General features: G+C 58.1%; 1 protein-coding gene across 2 annotated transcripts in view; it reads left to right on the forward strand.

The window, feature by feature from the left end:
* GRIK3 (glutamate ionotropic receptor kainate type subunit 3) overlaps nt 1-19,965 on the forward strand; it is a 217,190-nt gene that overhangs the window by 157,050 nt on the left and 40,175 nt on the right. For both annotated transcript variants that reach the window (XM_055341917.1, XM_055341918.1), the window contains exons 6-9: nt 4,110-4,283; nt 5,072-5,215; nt 10,318-10,425; nt 13,670-13,783. In XM_055341917.1, coding sequence (XP_055197892.1) covers nt 4,110-4,283; nt 5,072-5,215; nt 10,318-10,425; nt 13,670-13,783 — 540 coding nt within the window. The remainder of the gene's footprint in view (nt 1-4,109; nt 4,284-5,071; nt 5,216-10,317; nt 10,426-13,669; nt 13,784-19,965) is intronic.

Consider the following 19,965-nt stretch of genomic DNA (forward strand, 5'->3'; position numbering starts at 1 on the left):
GAAACAACAAACGTGGGGGAGGGTGGGAGGACAAGTGGGGCGGGAGGGGCGGAGAGCTTTGTAAGCTAACTAAGGACCTTGGAGTCTGAGAAGGCAGTAAGGATCCAGGAACACCGGAGGGACGGGCTGGGATTGATCCTTCCGAAAGGCCCCTCTGAATGCTGTGTGGACGGAGGGAGAGGGAGGTGCTCGGGAGCCCGACTGCCTGGATTGGACTCCCTTGCTCTCCAGCCATGAAGCCTAGACCTCTCTGGGACTCAGTTCCTTCCCCCAAAATGGGGTGATAAGGACGCCCTCCTGGGGCAGGGTGGAAATGAGAACTCCGGGGGTTAGTGCACGGAGGGCACCTGGAACACGGCCCGCTGCTCTAACGTTTGTGGGTGCTCGTAGCTACTAGCTCAGGGTGATTGTTTCTGTGCCGCCCCGACGGGTGAGGCAGGAAGGCCCTGACACCCAGGAACGTCCCTGGGGCTGCATCCCGTGGCTGTCACTACCTGCTGCCTCAGGGGGCAGAAGACAAGTATTTGTCAGATGCTTACCTGGCATGGGCCATGCACCCGAAGTGTCCTGCACACAACCACGACCCCGTTCCTTCCTCATGACAACCCCACCTCCTAGGTCCCGTGGTCATCATCGCCGACACTTGGCAGCCAAACCCACCCAGGTAGGGAGGGTAGGTGCGCCCGAAACCCAGATGGCCTGGCCTCGCGGGCTGTCTCCCGTGCCCGTGGCCCGTGCTCAGGACGGGGCTGCAGGGGACAGAGGCACCCCCAACCTCCACCGCTCTCTGCACGCCTGCCCCCAGCGAGGTCCCATCGGGAACAATGACCTAGGTGAGGGGCTTCTCAGGTCACAGGGTTGCCAGGCCAGGCCCCCAGACTCTCTGCGGCCTCTACATCCCCCCCCCCCCAGAAAAGCTCCAAAGACAGTTGTGATGTGTATCATGTGTTTGGTAACCCCTGGGGACCTAAGAGCATCGGAGTTTTTGAATAAGACAGATGGTGGTGTACAACCGGCTCTCCATGTGCACGGGAGGGAAACCCTGGATTTGCGGTGCTTCTGATTCCCACGGGGAAATGCTCCCACCACGGCCGGGGTCAGGCTGCCAATGTGAGGTCGCGGGTCGCAAAGAGCTGAGAAGTGCTAACGGTTGGCTCCCTCAGGCCAGCGCAAGCCAGCTGCAGCATACCATCGAAACAGCCCTGGGTTCAAATCCTGCTCTGCCTTTTAGCTTTATGGCCTTGGGAGAGTCACCTACCTCATGCCTGCACCCCCGTTTCCTCACCTGCAAGAGGTCACCACCATTTAAGCAGCTACTTTGCAGGGGTGTCAGGATGGGGTGGTGGTGCCCACCCTCCACTCCCCACTGACACTGGGCCAGGCCACCCTTTGGCTCATCTTGCCAAAGACCCTACCTCCTGCTCCCCGCCCCAGCCCCTTGCCCATCCCAAAGTCTGGGCCTAGAATCAGCGCCCTATGTGGTTGGGCAAAGCTAGGACTAAATTTTCTTGCCCGGGGTTCAAGTCTCCTCCAGATCTCTCCCCGACATCCTACTTCCTGAACCTTCGAAGAGGAAGCCAACACCGTGCCTTCCAGAAAGGGCCCATTTCGGGGGTGCAGGAGCCGTTTAGCGTCAATTAGGAACATCCGAGAGACCAAATGAAGTCAGCGCCACACAGAAGAGCTGCTCCTTGGGCTCATGGTTCCTTGATCCACCATCGAGTTAACCAGAGCTTGGGGCGTGATGGCCTGGGTCCCATGCCGGATGACTGCAGCCATGCAGAGAAAAGTATGGCCCACGGGGAGGCGGGGGGTTGCCATTCTCTCCCAGGAAAGAAGATGTGGACCAGGGGCCAGGACAGAAGGCAGCTGGACAAGGGTGGAGCCAGGGGAAGAAGACACAGTTGCCCAGGAGGACCTTAGGACTCCTGTTTCCCCTCCTGGGAGGAAGGGAGCAATCTAGATTATCATAGTGTGTTTTGCAGAAAGTGAAGCGTCATCCACGCAAATATAGGATGAGCACGTATCAAAGATGAAGTCCATTCGCTAACAAGGGAACCAGTAGGGTGGCAATCAGAGAGCTTTTGGGGGATCGGGTTTTTATATGGAGGGAGATGCACAGAGTCAGGCTGCTCGGCTAGTCACAAAATGCATTCCTGTCCTGCAAGGGCAACAAACCACAGCGTCCGGGATTGTCTTCTCAAGGGGCAGACAGCTCCAGGGTAACCCAGAGCCCGGGGCCAGTAGCTGACCGTGGCCTCCATGCCCGGCAGGCCTGGGCCGGGATGCTTCCACACGGCCCGGAAAGGACACGGTGATCACCTTCTGCCTTAATTACAAGCTTGGGGAGCTTTTCTTGACAAGACGGAGCTCTCCCCTACGTCCCCACCACTGTCCCTTCCCCTTAGCCTAGCTCCCCGGCTTCTCCCCTGCACCCCCACCCCATCACTCTCTGCCTCCATGCCGCCCCCGCCCTGCTCACCTCACCCCAGAGCTGGAGCTGCAGATCACCTGAAGCTCTGCCGCCCCACGCGTTAAGGCCTGGGGTGGGGGGCCCACTTATTACATCAGACGGGTGAGGCCTGGCCGTGAACAGATGGGCTGCCTGGGAGTCAGCCGCCCCGAGGAGGCAGGGCGTGAGGAAGCCTGGCTGGAGATGTAGGAGGTGAGCGGAGAGAAGAAGGCAGCGGTATTCCTGGAGTCCCAAGCAGAAAGACTATTTATTATTATTATTATTATTGAATTATCACCGACCTGCAATGCTATATTCATTCCGGGGGTGCAGCATAGCGAATCCATATTTTTACGCATTTACGAAGCGATCGCCCCAGAAGCTGTGGTTATCATCGGTCACCAGTGACTGCCCCCTTGTTGACTGCATTCCCTAAGCTGCACCTTACCTCCCCGGGACTGACTTATTTTATAACTGGAAGTTTGTACCTCTCAATCCCCTTGACCTGTTTTGCCCATCCTCCCACCCCTCTCCCTCCAGTTTGCTCGTGTGTTGTCTGTTTTGTTTTTGAGGTTCCACGTATAAGTGAAATCAAGCGGTATTTGTCTTTCTCTGTCTGACTTCACTTCGCATAACGCCCCCGGGGCCTCGCCACGGTGTCCTAGAGGGCAGGATCTCGTTCTACTCCTCTGTGTGTAGACGCCACACCTCCTTGACCCATTCATCTATCGATGGACACGTCCATGGCTTCCCTCTCTTGGCTGTTGCAAGTAATGCCGTAGTGAACCTAGGAGTGCACCGATGTTTTCAGATCAGTTTTTGTTTGTTTGTTTGTTTTTTGGTTTCTTTAGATGAATACCCAGAAGTGGAATTGCTGGGTCCTAGGGTAGCTCTATTTTTAATTTTTTGAGGGTCCCCCACAGCAGGTCCACCGGTTTGCATCCCCACCAACAGGGCGCGAGGGTTCTCTTTTCTCCACGTCCTCGCCAACACCTGTTGGCTTCTTTCTGATTGTGCCATTCTGACAGGCGTGAGGTGGTCGCGACTCGTGGTTTTGACGGGCATTTCCCCAATGATGAGTGACGTGGAGCGTCTTTTCAAGTACCTCTCCCTTTCAGCCCGTTCATTTCTCTGATGGTTCCTTTCACGGTGCAAAAGCTAGAAAAGAGTATTTTAGAATAGCCTCTTGCAGGGGGCGGGGGATAAAATAACTGCCTTCAGCTTCCCTCAGGGTAACTTGGAGAAGCCCAGACCCAGAGCTCTTGGTCCCCCGCCGTTGGAAATGACCGTGGTGACCATTACCAAGCTCCTTTGATGTTCTGGGCTGGGCCTTGGGTTCTGGGCTGCACCAGGTCCCATAAAGGAGGCACGATCCCCATTTTGTAGACGAAGAAACTGGCTGAGCCCCTTGCCGGAGGTCCGGCAGTGAGTACATGAGGTCAGCCACCAGGCAGAGGCAGTTCCAGTCAAGCCCACGTCCGGTGCTCAGGCAGGTGCTCCATCACCCGCAGGCCTCCCCTCCTGCAGGGCAGGGCTCTGCAGCCTTGGGCTCTGGGCGCTGGGAGAAGGGAGTGTGGGGCCGCGGTGGCCAGGGTGAGAGGTGGCTGGAGCTTACAGCAGGCCACACCTTTATTTACTGGAACCTCTTTCTGTCAAGGATCTGTATGCATTAGACCTGGAGCCCTACCGCTACTCTGGGGTGAACCTCACGGGGTTCCGGATCCTCAACGTGGACAATCCCCATGTCTCGGCCATCGTGGAGAAGTGGTCCATGGAGCGGCTGCAGGCGGCTCCCCGGGCAGAGTCCGGCCTGTTGGATGGAGTGATGATGGTATTTCAGCCAGGGGCCAGAGCCAGGGCCTCCCTTCCTCTCCCCCAGCCCCAACCCCTGCTCCATTCCCTCTTCTTTTTTTTTTTTTAAGATTTTTATTTTTTTATTCATGAAAGACACAGAGAGAGAAAGGCAGAGATGTAGGCAGAGGGAGAAGCAGGCTCCAGGCAGGGAGCCTGATGTGGGACTTGATCCTGAGACCACGGATCACGCCCTGAGCCAGGGGCAGGTGCTCAACCGCTGAGCCACCCAGGTGTCCCTCCATTCCCTCTTCTATCCTCTCTTCTCTCCTCCCTCCCTATCTCTTTCTTCCCTTGCACCACTTCCCCTCCTAAAACCTGCCCTGTATATCATCAGCCAGACCTTAGGAACACAAGGAGTCAGACAGTCCCATCCCAGGGTGGTAAGGGAGGCTTGTAAGCACAGGGACGAGGACATGGGGCCCTGGGCACAAAGGACTTGGAGCTGTGACCAGCTGGAGCCTAGGGAGGCAGGAAAGGAGAAGGTGTGAATGGGGCCCAGGAGCAGCAGGAGTGATGGAATGAGGTAGGAGAGTCTGGAAGGAGAAGGTCTGAGCTACAGAGAGGATTGGAGTTGGGTGTTAGAAGAACAGGGATGCTCATGCAAGTCTGGCCTTCACTGGGGGCATGGATGGGGTCACTGGGGCCTTTCCCCAGTCAGGACCCCAAGTGCCTGGTCAGGGAAGGGAAAGGGGACAGAGCAGCTCGGGTCAAGGGCATTCGGGCTTTGGGAGGTGCTCTCAGGCAGGCCCTGTCCCTCCCCTCCAGACCGATGCGGCCTTACTGTACGACGCCGTCCACATCGTGTCCGTGTGCTACCAGCGGGCACCCCAGATGACCGTGAACTCCCTGCAGTGCCATCGGCACAAGGCCTGGCGCTTTGGCGGCCGCTTCATGAACTTCATCAAGGAGGTGAGTGCTCCCCTGCAACCCCCTATAGCCCCCCAAGGCCACCTCCCCTGGGGGTCTTTCGTGTTGCAGAGCAAAGACACAGGTGTGGTGTCAGGAGGACTCGATTTCCAGGCCACACAAACCTGGGCACATTGGTTTGCATGTCCCAGCCTCAGTGTTCTTGGGCAAAAATGACCTGGACAGGACCAGTCTTACAGGGTGATTGGGAAGCTAAGGTCATGGCACGTGGGAGGTTCTCCGTGGGTGCTCAGCAGTGTCAACAGGACCTGCCTGGGCTTTCCAGTGCAATGAGGGTCTCTGCCTCTGGCTGTGTGGCCCTGGGCAAGCTAGAGAAACTGGCTGAGCCGTGATGGTCTCATCTGCAAAAGGGGGTATGAAGCATGCCCCCCAGAGGGATACCAGAAAGCTGAGATGAGACGCCGTGTAGGGAAGGGGCTCAGGGCAGGTGCAGGGCAGAGGAGGCTGGCTGGATAATCAGCCCTCCAAACTCCTCTTCATGTCCTGGGCCCCCCGGCCTGGCTCTGCTGGCACCAAGGCAGCTGTGAAGGTGTCCCATCCGTGGGGCTGCTTCAGGGGATCCAGAGAGCAGAAATCTGTCCTGCTGCAAGATGACCATTGGTACTCGCGATGCCAACTGGTAATTCTGAAGGACCCTCCATCGTCATTGCCCTTGTAAGCTCTGGATTGCAGTTCATGGTTCCCGTTTTACGGGTGGGGAAGCTAAGGCCAAGGCCAAGCAAGCATCCTGCCTGCCTCACAATTAGCTAGGTGACTTTGGGTGAGAGGATTAACATTTTGATCCTCAGTTTCCTTGACTGTAAAGTGGGCATAAAGAGTACTTGCCTCGGTGTCGTTGAGGAGACGGTGTGCAAACTGTACACAGAGCATCTAGCCCAGCACATGGGCAGAGTCAAATCCCGGTAAATGGTGGATGAAGAAGGCTCGGGGAGCAGATCCAGGCAGGGTGACCCTGGGTCGGAGGGAGTGACATGTCCGGGCAGCTCCAGGTGCAGTCGAGGGAAGCCCCCGAGGGGGGTTGTAGCAGCCACACTGGACCAGAAGAGGGGCAGGCTGCCACGAGCCCTCGTTCGGCTATTCAGCAGCTAGTTGTGTGGGCCTGCTGGGTGCCAGGCACCGAGCTGTGCCCCGGGATCCAATGGGGCTGAGACGAACGATCGCCTGCGTGCGCAGAGCTCACAGCCCGGGGAGGGAGCAGACACGAGCCGAGTCCTGGCATCAGGAATGCAATCCCACGGGCAAAGGAAGGCAGCTGCAGGAGAGTGACAAACGCAGGAACCCACCAGCGTACAGTCAGCAGGCAGGGCAGCTTTCCCACAGGTGCCCGGTTCACCGTCCTGCTTGGGAACGGGGCTGAAAGGAGTGGGGATGGGGCACAGGACCATGGAGCTCGTCTGCCTCTCCCAGCGGGGCGGCTTCACGTGTGTCCGAGACGTCCCCGGGTGTCCGTGTCCTCACCTGGCAAACGTCATCCCACCGTGGTGGTGAGGGAGGCATGAAGCCCTTGGCACCAGCTCCCCTCACATCTGGAAGGGGCTCCATCCAGGGTCAGGTATGTAGGTAGGAGAGCATCGGGATGGTCCCTTCTCCTCCTGCCCCTCAAAACTACAGAGGAAGGCTGCTTGTCCAGTGCCCTGAGCAGGTCTGGTTAGCCTGGGAGAGCACCCGCTGGTTCTCGGGGAGCCCTGGGGCCTGACGCCTAACCCCCTGTGCCCCCTCCATCCACAGGCCTCTGCCTGAGTGGCCACAGGCCCCTGGGTGGGGGTCAGTGACCCAAGCCACAACCCTGGGACCTTATGAGCTGCACAAAAATGCCTTCGAAGCTTGACCCACATGTTAGCAGTGTGATCTTAGACCAGCTGCTGAACCTCTCTGTGCCTCCGGTCCGACTCTACTCTGGAGATTTTTCCTGGGGTTGTTGGCAGGAGGAAGCGAGTTAGGGTGTGTGTGGAGCGCTTAGGCCAGAGCCCGGCACAGAGCGGACGCTCGACAGGGTGGCTGCTGTTCCTGTTGTTTGTGTCGTCACCACTGCCCTCCCCGGGGCTTCTTGTTCCATGATGGGTTTCCAGCTAACGAGGATCTCTGGGCCACATGGCTTCTGGGGGCCCCCACTCTGCTTTCCCTGCACCCCTTGGAATTTTTGAGGCTCAGTGGTGAAGGGCGGTGGAGACGGAGGCCCGGAGCAGCCACGTGGCTTGCCCGCAGTGCCGCGGCTGCCCGAGACCGGGACCCAAGGGCCCCCGCCTGAGCCCAGCACCCGTCTTCCCTCAGACCATTTCCAAGTCGCCCGCCTCCCCCTCTGACTGCATGACAGTAAATCATTTTAAAGACTTGGCATTTCCGAGAGGAGCTGGGAAATACCAGGCCGGAGTTCAGAGCGTGTGAAGCATCTTTCATTTAGCGAGTCTTGAGCGGTGGCTGGAAGGGGCGGGCAGGCCGGGAAATGTCACGGGGAGGAGCTGCCGGCGCTCCCTGCCCCTGCCCGGCCCTGCCCGCCCTCCCCGCCCGCCCGCAGGCAGTCGGTGCCCCTGCTGGCATTTAATCCCTCTGTAGCTGACAAGGGGGAAGGCTTCGCTGAGTGCAGGTCTGAAGGCACCTGCTGTGATTTCCCCTGGGGGCTCGGAGGGAGCCTGAGGGTGCAGAGGAGGGGGAGCCAGCCTGGGGGGTCGGGGGGAGCTGAGCTTCTCTGTGAAGCCATGAACAGTGGTCTTCACCTTCTCTGATCTTTGCATCCCTGGCCCCAGCCCCGTGTCCAGCCCCCAGGCTCTAGAAGCCTCCCCCGCAGGACTTGGGCACAGTGACCCGAAGCTCCTCAACGCCATCCCTGCAGACCAGAGTTGTGTCCTACAGATGACTGATGGCTCAGTCCCCCTCTGAGCTTCGGTGTCTCCTCTAATAAAATGGGGGTGACAGCGACACCCACCTGGGCAGGATCGTGATGAGACAAAACCAGTGCATTCGGGGAAGGAGGTTAGCCCGCTATGACAGGTCTCTATGGAGGCCTCGGGCCCTGGCCCGGTGACCAGCCCTCCTCCCATCCAAGTGCCAGCCCGGGGGCTTCCAAGGGGAGCCCCGTGGAAGGAAACAACCAAGGGGAAATGAGGGGATGTACCGCTTACTCGGGATGTGTGCGCGGCACTCGCTAAGCATGTGATACATTTTCTTTTAACACCTAGGTAATGGGTCATCTTCCCCTTCCCGAAGCTCGGAGAGATTAGGGCTCATCCCGTCCAACTCGTTTTAGGGCCTCCTGGACTGCTTCCAGGCCCTGCCCTCTGCCCGAGTTAGTGTACCAGGTCCTACCCCTATACCTGAGTTAGTGTACCAGGCCCCACCCCTCTGCCTGAGTTAGTGTACCAGGCCCCACCCCTCTGCCTGAGTTAGTGTACCACACCCTGCCCCTCTGCCCAAGTTAGTGTACCAGGCTTCTCCTCTGCACACACTGTGATGTCTTCCAGCTGCCCAAGTGCTTGGAGAAGCCCACGGCTTTTACTCTGGCCTCCAGGGATCCATGATCCTGTGAACTTGGATGTCACCTTGTGAGCGGGAGCATAAGTGTCAGGGATGCTCAGCTAGGGAAAGGCCCTGGAACCCTTCTCAGAACCTAAGGGGCATCATGACCCCGGTGTGGTTAATGACGCTCAGGCCTTCCCCTGCCCCACAGGCCCAGTGGGCTGTGTGAGCTCCAGGTTTTCTCCTGTCCTCCAGCCCCCAGCCTTTCCTGGTTACCAAGGACTCCCGGATATATGGGTTTGTCCTCCAAGACGCAGAAAGCCTGTGGCATTTTAGGCATTTACCTGTGTGCTCACAGCCTCCTACCTCCACGGAGAAGGGAGAGAGAGGAGAGAGGGAGAGAGAGGCTCCAGCCTGGGTGGTGGGGCCCTGGGACCCGAGGGGCAGTGTGGAGCTCTCATCCACCCTGTGAGCTTGGGCGAAGTGCCTGCCTCCTCCTCTGTAAGATGGGAATCCTGACCTCACCTGGCCCACCTGCCGGGGCTGTGGGTTACCCGCCCTGAGCAGCGGGAAGTACTTTGTAGGCATCCCCTGGGCCCACAGGAAGGCTATTTTCTAGAACAGAGTCAGCAAACCTTTTCTGTTAGGGGCTGGATAGTAAACATTTAGGCTTTGTTGGCCAGATGGTCTCTTTGTGACTATTCAGGCCTGCCCGTGGCTGCGCCAAAGCAGCCAAAGACCATGAGTAAACACACGGGTGTGGCTGTGCTCTAATCAACTGTTCACAAAAACAGGCGGCGGGGGAACGTGGGCCGCCAGCCACGGTTTGCCCACCGCTGAGCTAGAAGAGTGGGGCTTCTCTCAGCTTGGGTCCCGCGTGCGCTCTGGACCTCTGCGTCTCTGTGTTGATGTCGTTGAGGGCAATAAGAGATCACAGAAGCTCCCATTGGTCCAGGGCTCGGGCTGTACGTACCGCCCGCTGTCCGAAGTATCTTGCGGGACTTCTCTCATTCCACCCTCATGGCATTTTGGTCCTGTTAGGATTTCCGCCTTGGAGATGAGGAACCCGAGGCAGAGGGGCGAAGTGGAGTCCCCGAGTTCACACAGCTCACTGCAGTCGGACCCGGCATTCTGACCCCTGTGTGCTTAACCGTGACCCCGTGGGGCTGGAGCCCCGGGGGCAGTGGGGGTGGCTTCTCTGCCTCCTAGGGCTCTACCCCAAGCCTCAGGCCTTCCAGCCAGGGCCGGCTTGGCCTCTTGCCTTTTCTGCCTCCATGCGGCTCTTGCCTGCCCCAAGCTGCCCGCCTGCCTCCTTGCCCCTCTCTGGGGACCCGACACGGGCTCCCCCCTCCTCGTCGCTTCAAGGCGGGGGCTCATTTGAGTGCATCTGAGATCGATGTTGTACACGAGAAGGTGCAAATGTAAAGCTGGCTAAAGAGCATAATAGAATTTATGGAAATCGCTGGCTCGCACCACAGCCCGAGCAATGATGGAGGTGATTATTAATTAATCATGGTCTTGGGGGAACAGTATCGGTGCAAAGAGTAATTAAAATGAAGCATTGTACAGTTGTACTGAATGATGATTTATGAGCCCGAGGAATTGCCGCTCTCCCCTCTCCCTTCCGGCAGGCTCAGTGGGAAGGATTAACTGGACGGATCGTCTTCAACAAAACCAGTGGCTTACGGACGGATTTTGATCTGGACATCATCAGCCTGAAGGAGGATGGCCTGGAGAAGGTGCGCGGGAGGGAGGAGGTGCTCAGGAGAGGGAGGGACGAGACCGTGGGGGTTTGATGGGACCCGGTGTGGCCTGGGCCTGGGCCCTTCGGAGAATGTGACGGGGCGGGCAGGCTGGAGGGGTGCAGACCCCAGCGGCCCGGCTGTGGCGGACACCCCAGCTGTCGCCCCGTGAGCGAGGGCCACCGGGGAGGCTTAACCTGGGAAAAGTAACGAAAGGCTCGGGGTGCAGACGGACAGACCTGACTTTGGGTAAGAGAAACTCTACCCACCAGGGGGTGCCTACCTGGGGAGTAGTGAGCTCACTGTCACTGGGGGCGTTTAAGCAAAGATTAAGCAACGTGATTGGTTGTCTGGGAACCGGAGTTGGCTCTTATCTTTGGAGAGATGTTGAAGCACATGGGTTCTGAATTTCCCACCCTTGGTTTCTAAGGCCTCAATGATTCCAGGGGGGTGGACCTCCATGTGGCCACCATCAAGTATTTGTCATGAGGCCACTTCTGCTCTCTGGAAACTGTCAATGTATCCTGCTGGGCTGAGGAGGACACTCAGCATGAGCCCCTAATTCTCCACGTTCCTGGGACCTTGGGGCCAGGGGCTCGGCCACCCCACCTCGCACCAGGGCATCTGTCCAGCCCGGGGGTGGGGTGTACAAAGTGCAAGGAGCAAAGCCAGGAGGGGAAGGGGCCGGCTCTGATGCTCTGATGCGCTGGGCCTTCAGGATGCCTTGATTACTACTCTCCTGTCCACCCGTCTGCCCTGGGTCAGGCCTCTCCCTTGGGTGATTTTAGCACCCAGCTCTGGCTTCTCCACCCCACTTCGTGAGCCTCCGGCCATCCTGAGTGTACACACACACACACAGCCTCCCAAAGCCCAGCTCTGCCCTGCTCCGTGGTCCCCCGGTGCCAAGTTAAGCTCCAGCCTCTCCCCTGGGCCTTTATGGCCCTCCAAGAATGAACCCACCCTACCTCTCCAGTGCCCCCAAAACATTCCCCAGGGCCCAGTCACCCCCACTCCCGCTGGCCCGTCCTTTGCCCACATGGTGGGCATGGTGCCCTGGTTGTAGGCGTGGCCTCTGTCCCCCACGTTCACCCCCTCAGGCACACGCCTGGCTCTGGCTGAGTTGTACCTTGAGGCCAAGTTGACTTTTCTCTCTTCTGAGTTTCCCTCAGGCTCCTGGGGACCCCCAGACAGGGGTGGCCAGAGAAACCCCGCCTTTCCTCTGCCACATGTGTCTGCTAGGGACAGAGGCTGTGGCCTGTGCTCCTAAGATCAAGGATACCAGTTGGCCCAGCCTGCTCACACTGCGAGTCCTCATGGAGCAGTCTCCCGGCCACTGCTTAAACCCCGGCAGTGCTGGGGGGCCCTTCCTCCTCCTCCAGGGAGACTGCAATGGTTTTCGCTCGAGTGGTATCTCATTTTTACTCTCACCTGTCCGTCTCTGGGGATGACCTAAAATTCTGAGGATGGCAGTTAGCTGCCCACTCGGATGCACACAGCAGACGTCGGTAGAGGCTCGGGTGAGCGCTCTCCATCTGAGCTTCCACAGCATCCTTCTTCCCAGGACAGAGTGACTGTAGCTAACACCCAAGGAAAGCCCACCCACCGCACCAGGACGAAGGCTGACCTGCGCCCTCCAGGGGTTCCTGCTCTCAGCCACCTGGCACGGGGGGGCATTACAGCCTCTGCAGGGCTGGGGCCTCCTCCTCGGTCCTAATTGTTCGCACATCCCCCGGGGCACCTGGTGCCTAGCAGGCCATGCATTTGGAAGTCCACATAGGCTTGCTGGGGCCGGGGATCCAGCTGCTCAGGAACCGCTGGACAGGTGTGCTGCTAGGGACCCTTGTGCCCTCCGCCCACTTGAGACAAGAGCCTCTTTGACGCGGCCTGCGTGTCTCTCCTCTGGGCTCTGGGGAGGGGTCTGCACAGATAGAAATCCTGCCTGGAGAGGGTGCTAAGCCCAAACACAGCCACCCTGCCTCTCGTATCATGGCTTCTGTTTGCTAAGCCGGGTCGCAGCTGATCCCGCCAGCTCCCGCCGGTGGCTCTGGGAGGATTAGGGCCGAATTACCCAGGCATAATTACACGGCTCCCTGCTATCTGCTCCGCGCAGCTCTCTGAATGGGATGTTTGCACTCGGCCTCTCTGTTTAATTGATTAAGTTTCCTGAGTGCCCCTCTGCCTCCCCCCCCCCAGCTTGGCCAAGGACAGAATGGGCCTGCCAGCACCTTCCTTGAGGGGGAGGACCTGAGAGGGGGTGGAGCAGGGCAGAGTGGGGCCCAGGGGGTTAGAAGGATTGGTGAACTCCGTCTTCCCCGGCCTCTTCCAGCCTCGGGCCTGGTAGCAGCAAGGGCACTGGGAGGACACAGATGATGCCACCTTGGCCGCCACGTCGGCCCACTTTAGAAGCACCACCACAAAGCTACCTGCCTTCCAGCCCAGCGGCCACCAGGCCTGCAGTGAGGGTCTCTGCTCTGGGCTGCCACCCCCGAAACAGCTACAAAGACCAGCTCCTGCCCAGCCTGCCTTCCTGCGTGTGAACACGCCTCATCAGCTGTTAACCCGTTCTGCAAATTTATTATTTTTTAAGACTTTATTTATTTATTCATGAGAGACACAGAGGGAGAGGCAGAGGGAGAAGCAGGCACCCCACGGGGAGATCCCAATGCAGGACTCGATCCCGGGACCCCGGGGTCATGCCCTGAGCTGAAGGCAGATGCTCAATGACTGAGCCACCCAGGCACTCCCCACAAATGTTCAATTGTGGCCTTCTCCAGGCCCTGCCCTCTGCTGCGGAGGGTGGGTGGCCCCAGGGAGGAGGCACCAAGCGGGACCCAGTGACTGAGCAGCTGGGTGATGGGCATCTTCCCCGGGAAGGGGGAGGCCCAGCAGGCCCAAATCGCCTCTGCCCCAAGACCCTTGGTTTCCTAGTGTTTCTGCTCTGCTCCTGGTGGGGCTGAGGTCCCTGGGCTGTCTTTGCACTCACCTCCTCTGCAAGTTCCCTGCCTGTTGTGCGGAGGTGGCCAGCGAGGCGGGTGGTGGCCATCCTGGGAGACTCGACACCTTGAGAGCCGCCTCCGAGATGAAGAAAGGTGGCGGGGCTGTCAGAAAGGTCAGCCTGCAGCACGTTGGCCATGATGACGGTGCTCCCAGGAAGGAGAACGAGTCGATGGCCTTGTTGGTGTGGAGGAAGGACGGAAAGACGGGGGGTTCACCCTTGTTCTTCATCTGTCTGTCCATCCAGGTCGGTGTGTGGAGTCCCGCGGAGGGACTCAACATCACGGAGGTCGCCAAAGGCCGAGGCCCTAATGTCACTGACTCTCTGACAAACCGGTCCCTCATCGTCACCACCGTGCTGGTAAGAGCCTGCAGCCCCCGTGGGAGAGACTATGTGGGCCGGGCATGGGCAGGAGGGACCCCACCCAGCACAGATGGGGCACCTCTCAGGGCTACTGCGAGGCTGGAAGATGGGGTGGGGGTGGAAACTCGGGGGATCCCTCAGCAAGCCCTCGGTCATTGGAACGCAGCAACTGTTCATGGTCACAGGCCAAAGACCCCAGGGGGTGGCTGTTGGTGACCTCTTCCCCAAACCACAGTGAGCTGGTCCTCAAGACCTGCTTGGAAGCCCATCCGCAGAGGCCTGTGGGTTTGCAACCCCCACCTCCCCCATCCCGGAGCCCAAGTATGAACCATCATGGGGTTGAAGGAGGGAGGTTAACCTGCCCTCTGCACCAGGACTCAATGGCCCACCTCTTCACCTCAGTCCCCAGGGCATAGGCCCTTCTCACTGGTCCCCCCGGGCTGTGGTGGGTGCTGTGGCCACACCCAGAAAGTCCAGCCGGTGCGGGAACCCACACACATGCCGCAGGCCATAGGGTCCCATCCCGAGAGCTCTACTCCGTGCTCACCCCACCTGCCACCCTCCCTCCAAGCCCCAGCACTGAATAGGGCCTCCTTCTTCTGACCCAAGGAGTAGGTCTCTCTGCTCCTTGGAGCTCAGGATGGACAGAAGGCCATTGCTATGCGCTCTCCCCCACACACCAGCCCTCCTAGAAGGCCTCCAGGGTGTCCAAAGACCCCATACTCTTCCTGGGGACCCAAGCTGGGCCATCCTGGGCAGAGGCAGCCTGATGACCGCCCAGCAGATTCTCATCAAAGACCTTTTGAGGACAATTTGGTCATCTTCTCCTTATAATAAAGCACACACAGTACAATAAATGCAACACGAATAAAACAAATCTTGTATAAAACAGAGGGCTCAACCCGACTTGGAGTGCTTGGACAAAGTAAGGCTGCCCTGGGATGGAACCTGAGAGCAGGGCAGGGCACTGGGCACTCGGCCCTTCTGTGGTGCTGGAGCTCAGTTGCCCCATGGGATGGTCCTGTGCTCTCCTTCTAGTGTGACTTAGTGGACCAGTGGTGCACACACTGGCACAAGAAAGGACGTAGTTGTTAAACCCCGTTCTCCTGGGAAGCAGCCTATACCAGGGGTAGTAGCAGCTTCTAGGGAGCACTTGTAGCCTGTGGATCTCACCCCCAGTCTCCAGGGTTAGTACTGAGAGGATCCCATCAAAGGTGATGGAGTCCTGACAGTGGTCATGGACTCGTAACAGAGCCAGGGTGAGAGGGCTGGGGAGACACCTGCTGCCCCCCCCAGGTTTGGGCATGAGCCCTCTTCCCCCAAGCATTTCCCCCATCACCATATAGCCTGCCTGCCTTTATTGATCAAATTTTTTTGAACTAAAAAAATATATATATAAAAATCAGACTGCTAAGACCATTAAGTCAAAAGATTTCATTAGGAACAGGGGAACAATTGTGTAAAAAAACAAAACAAAACAAAAACTAGAAAGATTAAAAAGAGACAAAAAAGAGCAAAGGAATTAAAGACTGATGAGCAATTGAAGGGACATTGATGTGGATGGCAAACAGAAGAGAAGAGAGTTGAAAGGGAACGAAATGAAAAGGTGAAAAGGAAAAATAATAACGAGAAAAAAATGAAAAATAAGGTACGAGATGAAAAGGGAAGCCATCAAGGAAGACGAAAAATTAAAATAAATAATTAACAGCTCCAGCTAGACAAGGTAAAAAAAAAAAAAAGACGAAATGTCGGAAAGCAAAAGGATAAAAGTATGACAAAGCTAAAATATAAAAGGATAAAAATGAAATAATAAAAAGGTGGTAAAAGATTAAAAAACAGAGCTGCATAAAATGTGAGATATAAATAAAACACTTTGCACAAGACAAGATTAAGAAAGGTGCAAAGCTAGTGTGCAGGGGGAGATTAGGAGGAAGGGCGATGACTGGGCCCCGATGATTCAGCCACAAAACAATGCCCTCGAGGGAGCGGTGAGGTCCCCGGAAGGATGCAGGGTCACACTCCTGGAAACACCACCGGCACGCGTTTTATTAAAATGGCAGCAGCCAGATTTCAAGGGCATAAGACTCTTCTGCAAAGGCGCACAGGTGTTGTCTATACCCGCAGAGGTGGGATCCAGCAGATGTCCCCTTCTCCAAGCTTCTGGATCAACACTCACGGCTTCTTGCAAAGGCCCCGACCTGATGCACTCAGTCCCTCGCTGCAAGTCCCACCCGCCAGCTCTCAGACACCGGCCACCCCATCCCCCCCTGGGATAGGGAGCAGACAAGCCCCTCTTGGGCCACGGCCCCACACACACCCCCAGCAGACCCGCTGCCCCTCGTACGGGCAGACACGAGCCCGGCAGCCGCTTGGGACGACCAGGATGTGAAGGTTGAGAGCAGAGACCTTTGGGTCTGAGCCCTGGCTTCGCTGCTAACTAGCTGTGTGGCCCCCAGAAAATTGCCGAACCGCTCCGTGCCTCAGTTTCCCCACCTAAAAAGAGGTGCTCGTAAACGTATCTCCTTCTCAGAGGAGAGAGGCTGAGGGGTTCATAAACATAAACGGCGCAGAGTGCAGGCCAAGTGATAGCTGCTGCTGTTGCTAATGACCCTACCGCTTCTTTGTTTCCTCACTGGCCCCCCAAGTTGTTGGGGGTGTGACCTTGGCCACCTGAGTCCCTCCGAGCTCCAGTCTCCTGCTCAGATATCTGACTCCAGACCCAACCAGCACTTCGTCGTCTGCTTTGCCCAAAGTCTGAACTCCTGGGCCCCCCGACCCTCCCTGCCAGCCCCCGTCGGCCTCGACCTCTGGCAGGGCTGCTGACCCACTCAAGGCAGATGTCCCACCAACGGTCTTCACACCATCCCGCAGTGTCAGACTAAGGGTGACCCCTGATTGCTCCGTGCATCCCCACGGCCCAGAGCTCCTGGAGGGCAGGGTCTGCTTCTCCCTGTGGGTCAGCGAGAGAAGCTTTCCTGGAGGAAGAGAAATGGCCAGGGTAACGTCTGGACGATCCCTGACGGAGGTGGGGACAGGGGATGTGACACACGGCCTGTGCACGGGGCTCCCGGAAGCTCTCTCCTTCCAGCTGAAAATGCCCTCAGAGTCTGCTGAGTGAGAGGCCCACCCCCACGCCAGGACTGGCCTCAGGCCTCCTTCACGAAAACCTAGAGCTGGTCCAGATTCCCTGAAAGTCTCCGTGGGGTGTGCATGTGTCAGAGCCCTGAGGGGTGCTCTCAGGCTGGGGCTCTTTGGGGCGGTCGTGGAGAAGGCCCAGCCCCAGCTGTGCTGGCTGAAAATCCAGCCCTGTGCTTGGCAGCAGGGAAGCAGGGCCAGCGGGGACCCCCCTCCACCTCCCTCCGCCCCCCCAGAGCGCTGAGGCGCCTGGCCTGCCTGCAAGTGTGTTGTCCGGGCAACGGCACTTTGAGTGACGGCAGGTACCAGAGCAGAGTTCAGGAACATCCAGCCGCTTTGCCCCCCCAGAGCACAGGGCTGGACCCCTAATGAGAGGGGTTTCTGCTCACCCTGTTCCCCAGAATCTGGGCGTGCCAGAGGCCCGCGCTCCCCATGGGCTGCCCTAAACCTGCCTCCTCTCCTCCCCTTTCCTGAGCCCTGGAGTTAGGAGCCAAGGGTGCCCTTAGCCTGGATGCACAGATGGACAGAGCCCTGGCCCCTGAGAGCTGCAGGTGGCCTTCCCCGTGTCTGGGGTCGAGGGCCTGGAAGCCCCCCCTCTCCCGCCCCCCTTTCTTCTCTGGGCCCCAGCTTCTGTTCTGGTTCTGCTCTTCCACGGCCTCATGAAAAATTCATCCACTCCAACCACAGCTCACACACCGAGAAAACACACCTGGCTCGCTCCTGGGGGCCCTGCCTTTGAAGGTTCAGAGTTCTTTGGGCTGCTGAAGAAAGCAGCAGTGATGACACGTGTGCGGGTACGTGTGTGGGTGCGGGCCTGGGCCAGCCACACATGGGTGTGTGGGTACACACTGATGGGTGTCTGTGTGCCATGTGCACACTGTGACCACCTGAGAGTCAACGGCCAGGCAGGCAGGACGCCTGTGTACACTGTGACCACCTGAGACTCAACCACCAGGCAGGCGGGTCCCCTATGCACATGTGACCACCTGAGACTCCATGTCTAGGCAGGAGGGACCCCCGTGCACACTGTGACCACCTGAGACTCAACCACCAGGCAGGAGGGACCCCTGTGCACATGTGACCACCTGAGACTCGACGGCCAGGTGGGAGGGACACCTAGCCTGTGGAAACAGGAGAGGCAGAAAAGCAAAAGAAGGCCAGGACGTGGGCTGGGAGGACCATCCCGGGCCAGGACCAGTCTAGGCCCCACTTGCGGGGGAGGCAGGACTCCCAGTGCTCTGTCCCGGAACTAACCAGCAGAAACCATGGCCTTGGGTCCAGAGCCTTCGGCCTCCATGGCCAAGCAGGCCTCAGCAGACAACGTCCAGAGCGTGATCTGGCGGGGTTGGTGGCATCGTGTACACAGGCACACGCCTGTACGGATGCATGTGGATAGGGCCTGCATCACCAGGGAGCTCAGGGGTGCAGGTCTCGGGCAGCTCACCCTTGGATTCGTTCCCCCAAGACCCCTTCCAACTCCACAGGTCCTGCCGCCGGGAGAAGCTTGCTTAGCACCAGGCCCGGCTCTCACGTCAGTGTAAGCGATCAGAGGGGAAAACTAAGAGCCCTGGCAACGAAAAGTCGGAAAAGGTTATTTTTCTGGACCCCTGTTTCCTGTGACTTGTTGAAGAGAAATATTACCCGGCTCCCAGAGCAATAGGAGAGCGTAAAGTTATGAAATTGAGGGCACCTTCACTGAGCAATCGATTAGCAGCCGAGAGAGCTTGTGAATTGGCTGTCTGGACATTTCCAGTAATAAATTGTGAAATAGTCCATGAATAAGTAGTTGGCGGAGTTCAGAATTACCCCCTAGGAAATGTTGCAGGTCTGGAGACACATTACTAAGGCGAGCACCATTTTAATGCTCTGGGCTTTGGCTGTTAAATATGTATGCCATCCGCAGAGCACTTCCCGAAATTAATGGCATTTTACAGCTGCTCCGAAGGCAGCGTATTTATATGGAGATGTATAGATTCTGGGGCTGTGGTGGCTTCACAAATGAAGTGCTAATTTTAGAGAATAGACCCAGGGAGGGGCGCGGAGGGAGGGTCAGAAAGTGAGCCGGCTCAGGGCTCAGGGACCTTTCCGGAGAAACAGTTTTCCCAGCTCTGGTCTTTAACCTTTGGTGACCTTGGGCACGGTCTCTAGGCCAGAAAGGGCCCTGCGGTCTCAGGCTGCCCAGCACGCAGAAAGAAGACAATGATATTAATAAAAAAAATCAATCAATCAGCCGTATTGGCAGCTGACATTTGCCAGGCGCTGTTGTAAGCGCTTTTTACAGATTGGCTCGTTTCCTCCTCTCGACAAACCCCGTCTGGTGGGTTCCAGTCTTACCCCCAGTCTACCTACAGAAGGAGGTAGGTTGTGCCCAGGGACCTGTGTGCGTGGTTGGTGACTCCCCCAGGAGAGACAGTACCTTCTCTCCGATTCTTTCCTCGAGCTAACATCGGGCCTCCAGGTACGGTGGTGCATTTTGTTCACTGCACAAGAACGTGCAACCGGAAGGAGGGGTTGGGACTGAAGCTCCGGCCCCCAGTCCCTGCTCACTGTGCCCCCAGCACCTGCCCCAGCCCCACCTGGGCTCTTCTCACCAAACTTGTGAGTCGCCTGCGCAGTTGCGGGTGGGGGTGGGAGGTACGGAGATTCGGCGCGGAGTCGGGCCGAGGACCCCGTGTCTCACCCATTTAGACCGAGAAGTGGTTTTCTCGGGATCCCTGGGGAGGCAGGAGACCCCAGCGTGGCCCTGAAGCATCCCAAAGGAGTGTTGAAAATCGAGAGTAAACGAGCCCCGCGGTGGGATGGGATTTTGGAAGGTAGCAGTACCAGGGGGTACGGGGGCCAGAGAATTGAGCCCACCTGCCGCAGCGCGAGCCCGGCAGGAGGCTGCTGGTGGGTTTGCACCCGAGAAGCCCCAGTGGGGCTGTTCTCCGGGGCCTCCCATGGCTCACTCCATCCCCGGGGGCCATGGCGTCAAAGGCAGGGCCGAGCTGGTTGACGGAGTGATGACGTGTGCCCTTCCCGCGGGCATGTGCACAAGGGATTCC

Source organism: Nyctereutes procyonoides, unplaced genomic scaffold (assembly GCF_905146905.1).
Source record: "Nyctereutes procyonoides isolate TBG_1078 unplaced genomic scaffold, NYPRO_anot_genome, whole genome shotgun sequence".
Lineage (NCBI taxonomy): Eukaryota > Metazoa > Chordata > Mammalia > Carnivora > Canidae > Nyctereutes > Nyctereutes procyonoides.